The sequence below is a fragment of the Crassostrea angulata genome, chromosome 3 (assembly GCF_025612915.1).
Source record: "Crassostrea angulata isolate pt1a10 chromosome 3, ASM2561291v2, whole genome shotgun sequence".
NCBI lineage: Eukaryota > Metazoa > Mollusca > Bivalvia > Ostreida > Ostreidae > Magallana > Magallana angulata.
The window spans coordinates 39,088,286-39,108,618 of record NC_069113.1 but is presented as its reverse complement, the minus strand read 5'-3'; the positions used below and the strand labels follow the sequence as shown (position 1 = coordinate 39,108,618).

General features: G+C 30.3%; 1 protein-coding gene across 1 annotated transcript in view; it reads right to left on the bottom strand.

The window, feature by feature from the left end:
• LOC128175483 (uncharacterized) overlaps positions 1–20,333 on the bottom strand; it is an 86,667-nt gene that overhangs the window by 45,578 nt on the left and 20,756 nt on the right. Inside the window, exons 15-53 of the mRNA XM_052841121.1 lie at positions 19,986–20,108; positions 18,554–18,664; positions 15,507–15,539; positions 15,291–15,412; positions 13,815–13,924; positions 13,293–13,466; positions 11,421–11,473; positions 9,088–9,116; positions 8,863–8,966; positions 7,560–7,694; positions 7,429–7,481; positions 7,175–7,282; positions 6,725–6,838; positions 6,549–6,586; positions 6,256–6,353; positions 5,864–6,025; positions 5,655–5,698; positions 5,539–5,558; positions 5,316–5,431; positions 4,933–5,091; positions 4,646–4,698; positions 4,431–4,544; positions 4,276–4,313; positions 4,054–4,148; positions 3,807–3,968; positions 3,567–3,613; positions 3,267–3,295; positions 3,065–3,171; positions 2,775–2,939; positions 2,592–2,638; positions 2,032–2,145; positions 1,810–1,936; positions 1,558–1,710; positions 1,371–1,420; positions 1,244–1,275; positions 1,056–1,162; positions 686–844; positions 518–570; positions 324–437 (exon numbers count right to left, since the gene is read on the bottom strand). Of these exons, the coding sequence (XP_052697081.1) occupies positions 324–437; positions 518–570; positions 686–844; positions 1,056–1,162; positions 1,244–1,275; positions 1,371–1,420; positions 1,558–1,710; positions 1,810–1,936; positions 2,032–2,145; positions 2,592–2,638; positions 2,775–2,939; positions 3,065–3,171; positions 3,267–3,295; positions 3,567–3,613; positions 3,807–3,968; positions 4,054–4,148; positions 4,276–4,313; positions 4,431–4,544; positions 4,646–4,698; positions 4,933–5,091; positions 5,316–5,431; positions 5,539–5,558; positions 5,655–5,698; positions 5,864–6,025; positions 6,256–6,353; positions 6,549–6,586; positions 6,725–6,838; positions 7,175–7,282; positions 7,429–7,481; positions 7,560–7,694; positions 8,863–8,966; positions 9,088–9,116; positions 11,421–11,473; positions 13,293–13,466; positions 13,815–13,924; positions 15,291–15,412; positions 15,507–15,539; positions 18,554–18,664; positions 19,986–20,108 (3,672 nt within the window). The remainder of the gene's footprint in view (positions 1–323; positions 438–517; positions 571–685; positions 845–1,055; positions 1,163–1,243; positions 1,276–1,370; positions 1,421–1,557; positions 1,711–1,809; positions 1,937–2,031; positions 2,146–2,591; positions 2,639–2,774; positions 2,940–3,064; positions 3,172–3,266; positions 3,296–3,566; positions 3,614–3,806; positions 3,969–4,053; positions 4,149–4,275; positions 4,314–4,430; positions 4,545–4,645; positions 4,699–4,932; positions 5,092–5,315; positions 5,432–5,538; positions 5,559–5,654; positions 5,699–5,863; positions 6,026–6,255; positions 6,354–6,548; positions 6,587–6,724; positions 6,839–7,174; positions 7,283–7,428; positions 7,482–7,559; positions 7,695–8,862; positions 8,967–9,087; positions 9,117–11,420; positions 11,474–13,292; positions 13,467–13,814; positions 13,925–15,290; positions 15,413–15,506; positions 15,540–18,553; positions 18,665–19,985; positions 20,109–20,333) is intronic.

Here is a 20,333-nt window from a genome sequence, read left to right as displayed (position 1 = left end):
GAGTAAGAATCACTGATAAAACTATGCACGACGGATACTAGATTGTTTATATGTACAGTAAGACCTCTACAGCAGTATAAACGAAGATTTTGTTTTCGAGTTCTGTACAATACTCAGTATGTGGATTAAAAGACTCGAACTCTCGAAGTATTTCAAAGAATGCTAATGTTTTTTATTTCAGTTTTAAGTCAAACATTTCTACAATTTAAGAAGTATTTACTCAACCACAAGAAACATTGAATCTGATTTACATCTCTTGAATAAAAAAATGATTTCAAAAATTATGTAACATTTTCTTTGTCCAGAAAACTAACTGAACCTACCCAGAGAGCAGAGAGGACCCGTATGACCTCCCATACAGACACAGGACGTGTTGCCTTGCACATCTCCCTCGCAATACCCAGAATTCATGCAAGAGATATTTTCACATGATGAGCCTGAAACCAAACGAGTATATTCCCAATAGTACTCGAGCTTATATGGTTAAAAAACAATTTTAATTCAAAATGCGACATACCCTGAGTTTCGTTGTTAGCAAAAAATTTAAAGCATCGCCTTTCTCCATCACTACTGTAATCAAAGAATAAAAGTATATGTATTTGTAAATCTTATACAGCGTACAAAAGGCAAACGAACAAACAAGTGAACAAAATAGCTATAAACATCTAAAAATAAAATGTTTTACTTTTTATCAGATATCGCCAGACATAGGTGATCCGTTTGATTCCTTTTCTTTGCATTTGAATTCACTATCACGTCAGTATTGCAGATTCCATTCGAGTCTGGTACCAACGAATTAATAATATGAACACTACCTGGTAATTCTTCTGCGAATACCTTGGAACTAAAAAAAAATTAAGATAACGTTTTATTTCAATTTTAATATGGGATACTCAGTCATACATGTTCAAGTTTCTAAATAGCGAAATGATTTTCTAGTGAAATTTAATAATCTACATATTTTTTACATTTAAAATATTGGCAATGTGATTTCATGCATCATTGACAAAAATGAAAAAATGAAAAATCTACTTCACGTTAATGTTACGTTTTACCAATTTCCAGTTTTTGCTTTGTGTTCTAGCAAAATATGGCAATCTTTATTGACATTGCAATGAAACTCTGTGTTAGGAAGTGGGAGGTCTTCAAAATGAGGTTTACTCTAAAAAAAAGTTGAACCATTATAATAAACGGTTGAAAATTGCGAAACTTAATATGATTAATAGAGTTTTCCAAATCATACCCTATCTATGGCTCCAAGGGTACCGTTCGAGTCTGCAAAATATAAAAGAAAAGATATAGATTAATGCCAGTTGTAATTTTATTCTCTTATGATAAAATATTTCCGATTTTGCAATAATCATACCAACCTTTATCAATTATATGAATAGTCATGCAGTGCTCCATTGCTTTGGACGACCTGAAATTATTTAAATTGCATGCTTTGTTTACAATATTCATAGGTTTAATTTTTTTTAAATATTCAAAGTATTAAAAAGTATTTATGTCCCATATTTGTTAAAATTTTGTGGTTTATAATGTACAAAAAATAAATACCGTTGAAACTGCAGGCAAGCATAATATGAACCATTTTCTCTTCCCATAACTTCAACTTCCATAATTCTCATTTCCGTTGGCAGCTTTGCAGGCTGATGAAATTTCCTTACTTCCATTGCCAGCTCGTTGGATACATAACCAAAATTCAGATTTCTTTAGAATAAAAATTAAATGCTTAAACACTTATGAATATCATTACAGTGTGACATTTTTTTTCTTAGCAGGTGTTTGTGTTGCAGCTAGTTTCCTTACCTTACATTTAGGTTTCCAGTAATGGTCACAGGAAATATGCATGTAACTAATCGCTCGCAGATCAAAAATGTAGGAACAGCAAAACTTTCAAACACAGAAGAGGACGTATTTGTCACTTGATTACCTACTGTATTGAATACAATATGCATTCGTCAGAACATTTTGTTTCAAGATTAAATTTGTTAAGAAATTTAATTATAAAAGTTCAATTATTCCACTTACACGATTGGCAATTTTTGCCTGATGTTGTAATTTGACATTTACAAGTGGCTGTATGGTCTTTAGTCTCGCAGAATCCACCATTTTCGCACAGGAATCCAACACACAATGTCTTTTCTTTAAAAAAAACTCGATATAGCTATGCTAAAAGTTTACCCGTTATATTAACGTATAGTTTACCTCTTATATTAACCTATATCTGTCATTTATTGTTATAAAGATTAGACTCATTACGTAAGGTTTAACGCTCTGCAACAAAATGTAATCCAGTTACTTGTGAAAGATAACCTCTTGAAATAATTTGATATTCATACAAAGCTTTTCATCCAATAAGTGATAATTTTTCGAAGTATTAAAAACATACTTCAAGTCAGATGCCATTAAGATATATTATACTGCATGTTTAAGGAGTTTTCAGATGTAGCATTTTATTAATCGAAAAAATTATTGTTGTGCAGTCCATGTCTTTTTTCATCGACTTCATCGTTTATATTTAATTGCAGTATATATACTACATAATCCGTATCTTTGTTTATACATGTTTTTTAGGAAGCGATTCCTACCTGGTTCCTTATACGTGACGTTAAAGCATCGTTTTTCACCTGGAACGCTGTAACATGAAAACACTTTGTATATAAAACTCTTTTTCACATAGCTGTTTTTGTTCATAATTAAGATATCACTGGCTATTAATATAAGACAAAATATAAAATGCTAAGTATCAAGTCCTAGTAGATGTACACTACCTTGGAAAAGACACGTCAAAGCAATACAGATCGCTGCTGTTGTGGTTTGATGATGGTTTAATGGCGACATCAGCTGTGCAGTTATTTCCAATTGCATTAAAATTTGTGTTCAAGTTGAACACATGTGTGAAATCGGAGTTTCCCTTCGTTTGTTGTATTTCTGGACTTTAAACAACAAAATTGTTTTAGATTAGTTGATTTTCTTTGGTTAAATTTTTAAGATGTACAGCAATTTGCATGGAATACAAAATTATACAGTATCTGTTTGATAATGTGCAGTACATGCATACCAGCCTTCATTGAGACCAGGTGATAGACTTAAAACAATGTGACATGTCTTTGACGCTGGGCAGGCAACTTCTGTGTTGTTTGGCAAAGTTGGAGTTTGAAAATGTGGCTGAAATATTTGATGATGTAATATAAATATCACATAAATGAATGTATGCGACACTATGATTATTTTGATTTTAGATTTTATAAAATTCTGCATACCAGGTTTTTATTGGATGTGGTCTTTGTTTCTGAAATTAAAAGTAGGCAAAAGTTTAAGATCACAGTCATTCACATCAGCTGACTCCCTTGTAATTTTTTTTCTGTTTTAATATTTCATTTAAATAATATAATCCTATGTTTTGTATAATGACACCGCCAGCAAAAAAATTCATTGTTCTATTGAACTTTGTCAAAAGAGGCATAAGAACTGTATTTCCTTAAAATTGCAGAACAAATTGATAAAATAAACAGAAAATGATTCAAATATAAGATAAATAATTAAGTAAAAGATTTGCTTACTATTGTTTTCCACCACAACATCAATACACCGTTCATCTGTTGTTAGTCTAAAATATTAAAGATAGAGTAAACTATCAAGAACATTTACAACATTCCGGTTATATTGTTACAATACTTCTAATAATACATTAAAGTATTTTTATCTTTTTATCACTTTTTTATTGAAAAACATTAATATTGAATGCCATTTGCTTTAAGATATTTTTTGTATAATAGTGACAAAAATGCCGAAATAATTACTTCCTATCAGGTGATGTTTGAATGCACACGACATGAGTTCCAATCATGTTTGGAGTCACAGTAAAATGTCCCAGATATGAATTTAAAGATAAATGTTCAGTGTACAAAACAGGCGTTGTAATAGTAATGTCGCCGCTATAGTGTCCAAGTTTTACGTCTGGTCTGAAATGAAATAAGGTAACGATTGAACGAGACTTATCTTTTCTAACAAATCATATTTCATTCATTAACTTCAAAATATACACACCTTAAACTGCCATTTGTGCTGACGGAAAATGGAATGTCACATTTTTCCTTTAAGTGGCACATTATTTTTTCAGGCATTGCCAAGTCAGTCAAAATCTAGAAAATAAACAAGGATTTGAATGAAATCAGAATCAAATATATATGCTTAAAGAGCAATAAGCTAAATCAATGAAATAAAAAGACAGTAACTGTTCTTCTTATGAGGTAAAAATTGTTAACTTACAGTGCTATGAACATTGGTCATTAACGAAACACCTCTTTCTGAAATTATCAATTTTTAAAATTAATAATATTATCATTTAGCTTCTAAATTTGATATTTACATTTTTGATTTCATTGTATTATATTTGATTGCTTTTATTTTTAACAAAAACTTACGAATCCCACAGTTGCGTCCAGAAAAGCCGAGCACGCATATACATTCCCCCGATAGCGTGTTACTGTCGCAGAAACCTCCATTCTTACACTTCACGTTAATACATGCACTCTTTACTGCAAGATATCAAGTATCACAAACGTGATTCAAATAAAAAAAAAGAATTCTAAAAAATCAATTTCAAAGAGCAATGGTGAAAAACGAGATCTGGCTTTACCTGATAAAGTAGAGACAATTTTGAGCTGGTAGCACCGCGTCTCCCTCGTTTTTCTAAAAATTCATCATATTTTGAACAAAAGCACTATATGAAATAGTGCGATTTTTACACATACTATGTTCAAAAAACAATAATTCACATTTGCTTTATAGTTTCCATTGTGATGATATTTAACTTTAAGAGACTATTTACATGTAATGCAAATAAAAATATGTCAGGCAATTTATACGAAACTTATTTTTCATAGAAATAACGATATACATAAACTAGAAATAAAAATCGCATACTCCTTTGAATTACTCGATTCCAAAACTGAAAAACAGAGTTCTGTCACCCCGGTGTTGGGTATCTGAATGCCGACGTCACTCATACAGGGGTTTACTGACTTTGGTTCTTGAAACACGTAAACGCCTTCCTCAAAATTCATATTACTTTTTACAAATGGACTGCAAAAAGAATGGTAATTGTAAACTAGATTATTTGAAAAAAATAATTCTTAGTTTCATCACTGAATTTTCAACTCAATGAAAGATTTTCTCATTGTGAAGCTAAATGCATAGAAATTTGTTTAAATGTTATAGAACACTTATATATATGGGAAAAAAATAACCAAACATATCTTTATTTTAACAATGAAGAAATATCGATTAATGGAAACTATAGAGCTTACCATGAATTAACGCCAAGTTTATTTGAAGTCCACAGACTTAGGTGACAGGGGCGACCGACTTCACATTCCATCTCTGTGTTATTCGATGGCGTAGGGGGTATAAAGTGTGCAAACAACTACAATTTTAAAACAATGTTAAAAATATAATTTTTTTTTCTTTTATATATTTACAGAAATAATTAAGACGATTTGGAAATAATATTTCAATTTAGGGACAATTTACCTGAGTTTTATGTTCGAATCCTAAAATCAAACAGAAATTATATAAGTGATAAAGATTGTTTCAAGATGCAAAATTATCGACTTACAAATAAGTAATTCCATTAAGTAAATGACTACCTTTGACAACTGTTATGTTAAAACATGCCTCGTCAGATGTCAATCTAAAGTAAAACACAATGATTATTAGTTTTCATTCGGTTGACACTAATTTGTTTAAAATAAAACATCTAAAAAGACCTACTATCAAAATCAAGTAGATTGATTGTCGAAAAATCAATAAGTTTGCCATATGATATATTGTTACTCGGTAAAACTTTTATAAATACCTCTGTTCATTGTAAATTTGTAAGCAGACTTTTTTTTGTCCTGTTGTTTCAGCTTTTACAATAGTTGTAGTCTGGTACACTTGGGTGCTGTTGTGATGTTTATCAAACTTGATCTCTTCAATTTTTATTCCTGGTGACAGGTAACCTGGTCTTAATAAAGGACTGTAACGACAAAACAGTTGTTTAAAATATATAACTGAAGTGCCATTTTCTACAATCAAGCAGAATGAATAGTTATTTTCATCTGTGAATCAGCTTTTTTTTTAACATTTTTTATCTATCAAAAACAAAATATGCATTTTTGATCAGTTGCAAGTTATCTGAGTTCATAATCAGAACGATATTAAAGTTATACCACTGCATCACGGTAACAATTTTTATCCTCCACTCACTTTTTTGACGGACTACCAGTGATGATATGAGGAATTTTACATGGATTGGAAACATAACATGTTATATTTGTGGGGTAAACGGCATCTGTGAATTTCGCCTAAGGTGAAAATGAATATAGATAATAAATTAAAAGACTAAAATGTTTACGTCCTAATAACATACTTATGACCAAAAAAGTTTAGATATATATGCATATTACGATATGATTTTTTATATTTTTTTTTTGGCTTTAGATCTGATTAACCTTTATATATGCGAAAAATACATGTAAATGTATGACAAATTTACTCACCCCATTATGTTGTACATCGGTAATATTTTCAGCTGATTCTAAATGGGATGAAATGAAAATAAAAAATACAAATAATGTATGTTAACACAACAATGATATGTATATGTATCTACATATCAGTATCTTTGCACATTCTTAAACCTAGTAATTTCTCTAAAAACCTATGATTTTGTTACCGTGTGTACAATTTGGTCCACTGAACCCCGTCTGACAAAAACATGTCTCATGTTTGCCATTCGTGAAACAAAATGCTCCGTTTTTACACTGAGTGTTAACTGAGGGGCATGGACCTATAATGAATCAGTGAACGTTCATCGTTTTTTAAAAACAGTATGAATGGAATAGATGATGAAAAATAATATGATACATATTCTAAACGGAGTCAAAACATCGCACCAGTTTACTCGAGTACTATTATTGTATATCATACTAGAGAAAATTATCTTTGAATTTTATTTTAAATTGTTCAATAGTTAAAGCAAAAAACCAAACCATCTTTATTTCAATAAGTATGTGAACTATTAAATTAAATTAAGATGTAATCTAGATTTCCTTGTCAAAAACACATAGAGATAAAAGATTTATTTCAAAATAACTGAATTACAATCTTGTTCTTCGTTGCAAACCTTTGGTACAATTATCTCCGTAGTAGCCTGTCATACAAATGCAAAATGGCATTCCATCTTTATGGAGACATAAACCACCATTTTCACATGGATTTGGATCGCAAACACCTACAATTTTTTTTAATTTATGATATCTATTAAAGTTTGTTTTCATCATGCAGCGAGATTGTTTTTTTAATACGAAAGTGGAATTTTAATTTAAAGGGATGATAAACCTAATTTTATATCATTTTAGCAAAAAACCTTCACCTTACCTTCAATATTTTTAACGACATCTACAAAGTAGCACCTCGATTCTCCATTTTTCCTGTGAATAAATTATGGTCTTTAAAATTCCAAACAACAGGTAGTTTTTTAAGTAAAAGATATTTTGAAATGAAATTACCATGATTTTAAACAAACTTGGTGCTTTCCTTCTGAATCAACATCTGTGAAAACAACATCCGTCACACACTTATTATTCATTTCCTTTGTTGGAAACGCTTTTCCGCCAAGTGAGTTTGTTACAAGAACCTGCTCACTGAAACAAACAATATATTGTTTAAATCTTACACGTAAGTAAAAATGATGCAATGTAAGATTCTGACGTATAACAGTACCTTTATGAAGATATAGCGATTAATTAAATGTATATCTTATAGATAGACTTTTTTAAAGTATTTCATTTGCTGTAAACTCATCACATTTAAGCCGAAATGAACCAATTTATACTAGAATAAGTTCAGCTATTATGACCATAATGTTTGCTCACTGTGCTTCGTTTAGTCTATGTCAACAGTTTACAGTGTATATATAGATAATACATTGAGTTGTACATTATGTTTTCTTATCATTAATATTATTATTTGCGGAATGAGGTTTTCGCTAAACTCAACTTCTTTCATAGAGAAATAAAAAAGGCACATTTAGAATTTTTACTCTAACAGGTTTAAATAAATATTTCCAAATCACTTCAAGCTAGGTAAAGTAAAATAAGGCAACATTGATTTTTACGTATTTTTACTTTTAGCCATTTTTGTGTAATTTTCATTAAAACATGCTTCAAGACATTTCTATATAAAATCCTTTAAAGTCAGTTTTAAGACGGTGTCATACCCTTGATCATTTTATTGTGTTTAAAACAATGCAAAGAGGTTTTTTAAACGCGTGTATTGCAATTTAAATTTTTTTTTTTTTACATATGAACGATACGTATTGTGAAATCATTCATGCTGTTTTGCTGGTTCCTGTACCATGTTTTTCAAAGTTTTGTGTAAAAAAAAATTGGCTTCTTATGAAAAATTAATATCAATAAAGTTTAAATATTTCATTATGCAGGATGTTAAGTGGTTAAAAGGTTTCCAAGGAATCTACAAAATTGAACCAGTACAAAAATATAGTGATATCTCAATATTTCATGGAGCTTTGAAAGTAGGAAAGGATGGGGGTTGAGGAATAGTTTCAGTTGTAAGTTTGGAATATGTGTGGAAAAAAGGAGTTGATAAAACGAGTGGTTTGATTTTAAAACAAACTTTGATAAGAATAAAGAATGCTTGTGATGCTTCAATCCAAGATGTGATATTTAAACTAACTTAATTGTAATATTTTGATACTCATAAATCTGTTAATCTAATGCATTTAAACAATATTTAACACTTCTTCAGGGTTAAATAAAATTCACATGTAGGGTTTCATACAAAATATCATACCAGTGATCATTGAAGAAAGTGTAGACTACAACGTGACAATATTTTCCAAGCTGACATCTAAATGTAGTGTTCTTTTCTGGGGTTGGTGATATAAAGTCCCAAGGCTAAAAATATTTTGTTTGAATCTTTATAAAGATCTTGAATATAAAAAACATAATTGATTAAAAATCATTAGTTAAAACTTATTTAAAAGACAATATCTGTAATTGTGTTAAAGTTACATACATGTTTCGACACCAGTTTTGATGGTGATGCTGCAAATATAATGAAAAAAAAACATAGTTTGATGCAAACTTATTTTAAATAAAGCAAAGATTATATAAGTTATATTTCTTTTTGGAAAAAAAACCCCATGAAATTGTGTCGTCGTTAAGAAAAAAAATTTGAATACAGAAAAACAAGTAAAATATAAATCTAAGATTCGTGATTCTGTGTAGGGAGTTTATCAATTTGAATTGTGTTTAGATCTAGATATAATTAAAAACATTGATACTTTGGTCGATTACTTGCAATTACAATAACATTAATTTTTAAGATGTAACAAACTTCATACTTCAGTACAATTACATGTGCTTTAGATTCAATTAAAACAATCTTAAGAACATTATATAAAAGTTCATTTTAATTATCATATGATTATAAAACTTAGCAATGCTAAAACGACATCTTTTAAGTCTGAAGCTTACCATGTTAACTACGAAGCTAACTAATACAATTATATGTTACCGACATCTTTTGTGATCAGCTTCGGCCGATCACAGTTGTGTCCATATAAAGCATCCGGCAAATTTTCCTATTTGCGCACGTATTGCACCATGCACTAATTTATTCACTATGCAATGACAACCTCATTCAAATTTTTAATTACATAGAGATTACTAAAAACGTTACTCTTATCCGTTTGCTTTGAAAAAAAAGAGTTTATACAGTTACATACGTAATGATTTTCTCCACATATGCGTAAGAATATTAATCGAAAGTATAAAACGCCTACTAAATGTAATGCTTATTCACGCCTTGCTATTTCGGAAATCAATAAAACGGTGTTATATATAGCCTATTGCTTGTAGCGTAATGCTTCTTCATTATCATAATAACATTAACAGAGCTGACCATGCAGTGATATTACATGCCGACCATTTCCTTAAAAGGAATACCTGTTAAAGCTGCTTGGACCGAATTGGGCATATCTTAATAAGGGACGTAAAAACGCAGTCTCCTTTAAAGCAAAATTTGTTTAAACATTCCCCATTATAAATCTCCGTAAGGAATCTGTTTTTCGTTCCTGTGAATTTTTCCGAGTGAAAGATGATAATGTGTTAATGAAATTATCTTGGAAAATATCCCTTTCAACTATTTCAATTGCACTTCTTTCACAGGTATGTGTATTTTTAATAAAAATCGTCCAAATGTGCAGCATAAATATTTTGGGACAGACAATAGATCTAGATATAATTAAAAACATTGATACTTTGGTCGATTACTTGCAATTACAATAACATTAATTTTTAAGATGTAACAAACTTCATACTTCAGTACAATTTCATGTACTTTAGATTCAATTAAAACAATCTTAAGAACATTATATAAAAGTTCATTTTAATTATCATTTGATTATAAAACTTAGCAATGCTAAAACGACATCTTTTAAGTCTGAAGCTTACCATGTTAACTACGAAGCTAACTAATACAATTATATGTTACTGACATCTTTTGTGATCAGCTTCGGCCGATCACAGTTGTGTCCATATAAAGCATCCGGCAAATTTTCCTATTTGCGCACGTATTGCACCATGCACTAATTTATTCACTATGCAATGACAACCTCATTTAAATCTTTAATTACATAGAGATTACTAAAAACGTTACTCTTATCCGTTTGCCTTGAAAAAAAGAGTTTATACAGTTACATACGTAATGATTTTCTCCACATATGCGTAAGAATATTAATCGAAAGTATAAAACGCCTAATAAATGTAATGCTTATTCACGCCTTGCTATTTCGGAAATCAATAAAACGGTGTTATATATAGCCTATTGCTTGTAGCGTAATGCTTCTTCATTATCAAAATAACATTAATAGAGCTAACAATGCAGTGATATTACATGCCGACCATTTCTTTAAAAGGAGTACCTGTTAAAGCTGCTTGGACCGAATGGGGCATATCTTAATAAGGGACGTAAAAACGCGGTCCCCTTTAAAGCAAAGTTTGTTTAAAACATTTGTAGGCAAATATCATTTTTACAATTAAAGTAAAGCTTAATTGACCGGAAAAACTTAAGCAATGCCTTGTATAATACGTATACTAAACAAAGCGTACATAAAACTTCAATTACTTGTAATTGGTGGCAAAATCAACTATAATTTCTACCAAATACTTTGTAAATGTAATTAATTATGCTAAATTACAATTACATTTTCAATTACCTCTATCATTGTAAGAATATGATGAAATTTATATAAAAACAATTTTCTATAAAAATAGATTAGATTCCTTATTTGGGAGGAAATAAAGAAAAAATTCGAATGAATGAAATAATGAATGAATGCTACATACGCAGTGCTTCAAAATCCACTGAGAAACATCGAGATGCTATTTCTGATGATAAGCTATAATAAACAAAACAAGAGGCCAATAAGCCTTAACGGTCACCTGAGTATCATATAACTCATCCATACACAAACTTGTTGAGGAGTCTCATATATTCATATAATTGGGTTTCAGTAGCAAAATTATAAATATGTAATGACGACCACCTCCCTACCCCAAATCTTTCAAAAAGAACCATGAAACCTAAAATTTTCGCGAAAAACTTAAAAATCTGGTCTACAAAATCATGAATTCAGTTTTCCTATCAGGTGCGTGGGAGTAAAAAAGATAATTTTTAAACATTATATGCATTAACACCTATACATTCATTTTTGCCCTGCCTTAGAGTCAAAACCCATACTCCTGAGGACATGAAATTTAAAATTTTAGTAGAGGACTTCCTGGTAAACATAATTATGAAGTCAGTTTTTTATACAGATGTGTGAGAATAAAGAAGAAGATTTTAAAACATTATATGCATTAACACTATATTGCCATATTGTACCCCATGTCCTGAACTCCTGACCCAGGGGCCATGAATTTCACAATTTAGGTAGAGGAGTTAGTGGACATCATAACCATGTATTCATTTTTTTTTTGGCCCACATGTTTGGGAGTAAAGAAGAAGATTTTAAGATTTAAAACATTTTTACTATATGGCCATATTGGCCCACCCTAGAGTCTACACCCCTGACCCAGGGGTCATGAATTTCACAATTTTGATAGAGGGCTTCATGGACATCATAATCATGCATTTAGTTTTTAACAAATTAATATGGGAGTAGAGAAAAAGATTTTCTAAGATTTAATACATTTTTACTATATGCATATATTAGCCCCACCCTAGAGCCAGAACCCCTGATCCAGGGGCCATGAATTTCACAATTTTGGTAGAGGGCTTCATGAACACCATATCCATGCAACCAGTTTTTTTCCTCACATGTGTGGGAGTAGAGAATTTGGCTTTATTTTGCATATTTGGCCCCACTCGTGGTGCCCCGGGGGTGGTAGAGCCACGAATTTCTAAATTTAAATTCCTCTCACCATAGAGATGCATTACACCAAAAATGGTTACAATTAGCCATATAGTTTTTCAGAAGAAGTTAAAAATGTAGAATTGTTACCGCACGACGCACGACGACGGACGAAAACGGATAGCAATAGGTCACCCGAGTTTACCTAATAATTACATAACTACATGGTAAATAATATGATAAATAATGATAATTATATGATAAACTTGATCGGGATAGGCATTATCATAATCAGGATCAAATCAGATTTACAAATAACATTATTTCTTTAATTTTAAACTAGGGTAAAACTCGGAACAATGTAATAGCGAAGTCAGAGGGACCAGTGGAATTTCTTCGTTATATCCGTAATTCGTTATATCCGTATAACGAATTCGTAATAATAACTATAGCGAATTCACTATATACATGTATTCTTTCACAAGACTATAATTTTTTATATAATTGAGGCTTAACATAAAAATACATTACTTTGATACCTTAAATAATCAGATTGTAATTTGAAAAATAATTATGAAAACTAATTTATTTAAAGTATTATGTTTAATGATAGTGCAAACTTTTTTAACGGTAAAGGAATTCGTTATAAAAGTGTTTAATTTCGCTATTATTCACTTCTACGGGACTCAAAATCAGTTCGATATATCCGTAAATTCGTTATTTCCGAATTCGTTATAACCGTAAAATCTTGCTAAGTTTTGTTAAGAATTTTACCGGGGACTCAAAAAAACTTCGCCATATCCGAGAATTCTCTATATTCGTGTTCGTACTAAACGAGTTTTACTGTATATAACCTTTTATTTACCTTGCTTGCAAACAAAATTCATATATACTACCACTTCTAGTATCATATGTCTGGGATAATTTCACTGGCGTCATGTATATCTTATTTACGCCTTGCAATGTAAACTTTTCACTCTGCAATGTGGTTACGTCTAAATCAATGTTGCTTGAAATGCTTTTAACGGTTGGTGTATAACTATAAAAGAAATGGAACATTAATTCATATGTAGTTCAATAAAATACCATTGAATTTAAGGGATATTAAAAACAAAATATAGAATTGTAATATTGCATAATCTATTCAAGCGATAGTTTGAATAGTTTGATATTTTTTTCTAAAAATATAGTACAAGTGAATATGAAGATAAACTACATGAACACATTGAGTTTACTTGACCGAAGAGTTAAGGAAACAAAAAATTATAAACAAGAAATCATAAGATTAAAGGGATTAATATATATGCCACATCTCTATAACTTTATCCCTTTGTTTAAAATTAGCCAGACAAATTGATGTCATGGGACGAAAAGAAAGAGTTATTACCTAGCTTGGATATACACTGGAAATTCACAAATAGGAGCAACCGCTGGACTTACTCGTACATTACATGATATAACGCTGTCTTTTTCTGGGGTAGGAGGAACAAACATCAGCTTAGAAAACAAACAAAATTTGAAATTGATTTCTGCCAAGATACAATTATATGCTTCATTATTTGACTTAATTTAAATTAAATGTTTCTTTTTGTTTAATCTTAGCATGCATTTTTAAAAAATATTTTTTATAACTTTAACAATTGTCTAATGTGTTACATTATATTTTGTATTGGTTCTGGATAATAAATCTTTAAAACTGAAAATAAATCGTTTTTCAAAACGTGTCAACACAAAACCCACATTGTATTTTCACACGCAATTTTTCTTGCATCTGATGTAAAAAAGAAAAGAAAAAAAGAAACTTGCTTTGTGACGATAAAAGACTAGTCTTACCCTAAACTTGTAATATAACCTGGCATATTCACTAGTTCTTAATGATGTCAAAAAGGATATGCGTTACACTTGAAAAGCTGTGTTCCGTATCCCAAGCAAACTCTTTTATGAACACGTTTTTAGATTTCTCCATCAATGATATTTTTATGGTTTAATCCATGTAATTGTTATTTATATTTAATGATCAATCTGTAATTTAAACAACCAAACTGAACAAAAATATTGGTTGCAAATATTTTGAACGCTGAAAGAGCTAATACAGTAGGCCATCGTATCAATTACAGCGACATCTGCGCCATAGTAATTATCGCATAACATATTTACAGATTTTCATGTATAAAATAATTCGTACAGAAATTAATCACAATCCTTTTTTCGTTATTTTTTTCTTCAAACAATTTAAGGCCGTTTGAACTTGCAATAATGTGTATTATAACATTTACCGTGTGTTTTGATTCAATTTTAGTATCAAAAATAGTTCAGAGAGCAGGCACAGTCTATGTATTTCCTCTCCTCTTTAAATCAGATCAAGTTACATAATAATTGATTAGTATATAATGTGAATATATATGAAAGATGATGTAAGTTTTGATCATTTTTCTTATCTCGTGATCCCAACTGAAATAACTCTCCAAATTGTTAAATGTAATTTTCATTTAACTTAACATAACTTAAATTGTTCAATATAATTGTAATTCAACTTTACATAACTTAAAATCAGTTCAAAGATTTTTAAAGATATTTCACTATTACTTTGTTTAAGTTCACCACCACCATCCACCCCATTGTGGCCTCATCCTACCCCAGGAATTATGTTTACCGTTATATATTGAAACAATTACTATATCTTTCCAAAATCCAATTCTTTAATCATCTCTTATGAGCATTTTAAATATAGCAGCAATACAATAACGCATATATTATTTACTGATATAAAACAAACTAATAAAGCAATTTGAATTCAAACAAATTTGTGACGAACATACATAAGCAATAATGTAATATTTAATGAAACGCATTTTGCATTTACCTTATTTTCAACAACAATGCTTTCACAAGATGATCCATTTAAACCAACTGGACAAATACACATCTGTTGTCCAGACTTTATCAAGCAGATTCCTTCATTTTGGCACAAACTACTTGATGTTCCTAAAAATGTTTTAACTTAAAAAGTATAACATGCGTTCAAATTAACGTTAGGTCCGAAAGTTATAGCTACCAATTTACATGTACATGTACTTACCATTACAATTGTTTATAACTGATGTTGGCATGCCTAAAACATAAATTGAAACAGGCTGACAATCCTAATATGACAGTAACATCTTACACACACACAAATCTGTATTTACTTTATATAATAAACAAAATAAACAAGAAAAAAATATATAACATAAAACACTTTTAAAAATTCAATAGAATTTATACTACATTTTGTTTTTAAAGAAATCATATAATAAAGAGTTCTGATGTCTTAAAAGTATTCTGCATCAGAGATTTTGTAAATCTTATGAAGTACCCTTTTTTGTGATATTTAAATTTAATTTTTTAAACATCTTGAGGTGATAAATAATAATAAGTTTAATTCATATATTAAATATGAACCTAAAACATATGAACAATAATTCCAAAAAATTCAACAGCATATACATGTATATTTCATTGATGTTTTTCCGTAAACAAACATTTGATAAAGAGTTTTCATGACTTAAAGGTATTTTTGTAGATTTCCTGCAGTATTTTATTTTATAAAATTCATCAAATATCAATATCCTACATTCCAGAAATATTAGGATGATGAATTGATTTTAGATTTGTTTTTTATTGCTGATATTGCTTCCAATTTATTCTTAGACTTAGCAGCTTGAATCTTCTAACACTCAAATCATAGATTATAGTATTTCTTATTTTTAATATTTTTATGATTTACATACATGTAATTAGTCTTTAAAAAACAATTTTTCACTGGAATAACAACAAGCAGGACATAATTGATTAAAAAATCACTGTTGTTAAAAGTGATATTGAATCTTTTATTCTTTTATTATGCTTGATTCAAACAAAACACAGTTTTTTCACAGAGCATTTTGTTATTGTTTGATGTAAAATATAAATATAAAATGCAATGATATAGATATATACTAAAAAAAGCAAACTATGAAATCGGGGACAAACAAAAGCATACTTACAATGCTAAATAGGATTAAAATAATGTTGTGTCTTTTTACCCTACTGAACCCCAATGTACCCTAACGTTATCTAATGATTGATTTGATACTCAAAATTTATTGTCTTTTTCGCAGATGAATGCCATGGATACCTCGAAAGATAACCCGATTATTACAATATCGACATTTTACCCAAACGAACTCCAATGATACCGTATTGTACCTACATAATATTAAAAACTACCATAATGATACTTCTTCAAATCCAAAAGATATAAGTTTCTTAATGTAAAATGTATTTTCTTTAAAAATGTCTCGACAGCACTTCAATTTATCCTGACTTTACAAAACAAGAGGCCCATGGGCCACAAATCGCTCACCTGAACAATAGTCCTTGTGTCATTTTTTTTCGAAAGGGTTTATTATGAAGTGAACTCTGAATAAATATTGTAAAACTCATATATTTCAAGATTTTGCCATATATTAAAAAATACATAAAAAGAAGAAACGATTTTATCTTTGGCATGTTTTTATTCATAGTTATTTTATACATCAAATAAAGCTGAATTTTAAGCTCTAAAATACACATTTCCAGTAAAAAAAAAAATCCCATTTCACTGAAAAAATTGAAAAATATTCGTTAAATAATTAAAGATTGTTTGGCATCTCTTTTGTATTTCAATCATTAAAAGCTTCTTTATCGATTCATCAAATAAAAATATTGCAGGGGTGATGAGGACATTAGGCATGTTAGATTTTGCATTCTCATCGATCATCTGTCTTATAGACTAAACTCAAAAAACATGAAAAGTCTATCAATGATTTCACTTTTTTTCCATAACCATTTTTATATTTTGTTCCTTTATCTTTCCTTACTGTGTGTTTGTGAATCAAAACTTCGTAAAAACTAAGATCCACACCTTTTTGAAGTTGTTTGAATTTATGATCTTTGATCCCGAGCACTTGGATCATGTCGGGATCGAAATTAAAAAAAAACAAAAAAAAAAAAAAAAACCAGAACAAAAAAAACTAGTCGATAAACATAAATTTGTATTTCCAGATAATTTAACTATGATAAACTTATCATGGAAATTTCTTTTTTTTTTTAATACTTCTTTTAAATAAAAAATGATTTAAACAATGCACTATCTTAGAATGATTGCATAGTAGTCTCACAAACTGTAGCATTGTTATTCTTAAAAAGAACAGTTTAAAAACATTTTCCCATTATATAAGTCTATGTTAAACTTTGAACATATTTTGGAGCCGTACGTAGTATTAGTCCGGGGATCACGGTTTTCACAATTTAGAATCTACACTATCTTAGGGTAATTGTATAGTAATCTCACTAAATTTAGCACTGTTGTCCTTAAGAATACATTTTTAAAAACATTTTCCCCCATATATTTCTATGTTAAATTTGTCTTTTTTAATCAGTTTTGAACCCCTCTTGGGACCCCAGTATTGACCCGGGGACCGCTATTTTTACAATTTAGAATCTTCACTATATATACAAGTTTTGGTGTAAATATTGGCATATCTGGTGCAGTGGTTCTTAAGAAGATTTTTTAAGACACCCACCCAATTTTCGCAGTTTTGCAATTATCTCCCTTTTAAAAAGGGTTGTGCCCTTTATTTTAACAATTTCGAATCCCCTTTCCATAAGGATGCTTTGTACCAAGTTTGGTTGAATTTGGCTAGGTGGTTCTAGAGAAGAAGTCAAAAATGTGAAAAGTTTACAGACGGACGGACAGACAGACGGACGGACGGACGGACGGACGACGGACAACGGGTGATCAGAAAAGCTCACTTGAACCTTCGGTTCAGGTGAGCTAAAAACATGAACAATTATCGGTCTTTACAATTGAAAAATGACTCCTATTTTTGTTATTGTTTTTTTACCCCTGTGCTAAAATATCTTTTTTTTTTACTTTCTAAAGTATTTTTTTTCAAAAGAATAAAATGATAGAACGTAATCCTTTACCGAAGAAACTCGCAGTTTTTGAGTTTTGCAATTTACATTTTCCCTACTGGTATCCACAATTCATTTGACATCAGTATTTGAACACCGTTTGAGCTTAGAAAAATTGTATCATATATCTAAAAGACTATTTGTACATACTAGCATTACAAAATTGTCCTGTATATCCATCGGTACAATTACATGATGCTGTATCACCGTCTATACAGATGCCGTGCTCTCCACAGGGGTCCGTAAGGCATTTATCAACCTCTGTAAAATATTTTGACTGAATACGTAACAAAGAACATATTGATGAAATACAGGCTCTGTATTTCGCTTATAAATCGATTACTGACACCAAAGTTTGGCTGACTATTAGAAATACCTTACTAAAACAAGAGATGTTTGTAATACACTTATGCCCCCCTCCCTAGGAAACATCTGCAAAGAAAATGAACGGAAACTACTGTAAATTCCTAATTGAACGCGAGGAATTAATATCCGCGTAAAATCGCGAGTAGCCCGTCTCGCGAATTTTAAAATTTCGCTTTTAATTTTCAAACATATGTAAACTACATGAAACTATGATAAAATTTCGACATTCGCGATTTTATGTTCTCGCAATTTGATGGAAAAGCGTTGAATCGCGGAATTAAGTACTCGCGTAAAATAAGGAATATACGGTACCCAAAAAAAGAACTTGACCTAGATATTATTATGATAAACCTGTATACCAAATTTCCTTTCAATATGTGCATCCTATGCGAAGAAAATGAACAGAAACTGCAAATGATTGGAATTTTGTTATGTCCAAGGGGCATAGCTCTATCGAAAATGCTCGATCGCACCCAAAATCAAATTTGACCTAGATATTAATATGATAAACCTGTATACCAATTTTCATTTCAATAAGTGCATCCTCTTCGAAGAAAATGTACGGAAACTGCAAATAATTGGAAGTTTTCTACGTTCAAGGGGCATAACTCTGTCGAAAATGACCCGATCGTACCAAAAATCAAAGCTGACCTAGATTTTATTATGATGAACATGTATACTAAATTTCATTTCAATATGTGCAACTTTTACAGAGAAAATGAACGGAAACTGTTGGTGGACCGACCGACAGACCGACCGACTGACCGAAGGGCAGACAATAGCAAAGCAATATACCCTCATTTCTCCGAAGGGGGCATAAAAAATGCAAACATTGAAACGGAAAAATAAATTTCAACAAAAACGTGACCATGCCCCTTTAACGAAACGTATCTCCTATGATTATGAGCATAAATCACTTTAAGTTTGCACATAAAGCCTCTCTAAAATTTATTTGCTTTCCATCTTGGGCTCTGTGTTCAAACTTTGAACTGGAAAAAAATCATTTCAAAATTAGGTAAAGGTTAAACAGAAAGAATACATAAAATTAGGTAAAAGTTAAACAGAAACTGGATTTTAAAAAAGATATCTGAGATTATTAAAAAAAAAATTAAGTACTTTCTTGATATGTACACTATGAAGAAAAATCAGATTCAATAAACAATATTCAATGGAAATGCATTCGGAAGTCGATAAGATTAGGGATAAAACTACTTACTATTTTCACATTTGATGCCAGTATGATTTTCGCCACACAAACAGTAAAAAGTGCCCCCATGTTTAGGAATACAACGTGCGTTGTTCAGACAGGGATTCATATCTAGGCATGCATTGGGTGGCGCTAAAATGAAAAAAAAACTTTGTTGATGAACGATTTTCTATTGTGTCATCATGCATATTAACTAAACGTGAATACTAGCTTCCATATTTAACATCCCAATTGCGTTAACGTTCCTGCTAATGAGGAGAGATGGGGTAAATTTCAATGGAAAGTAATTAATTACATGTAAATTACAATAACTGGCTTAAATCCTTCAATCAAGTTACAATTACGAGAGTTTTAAAA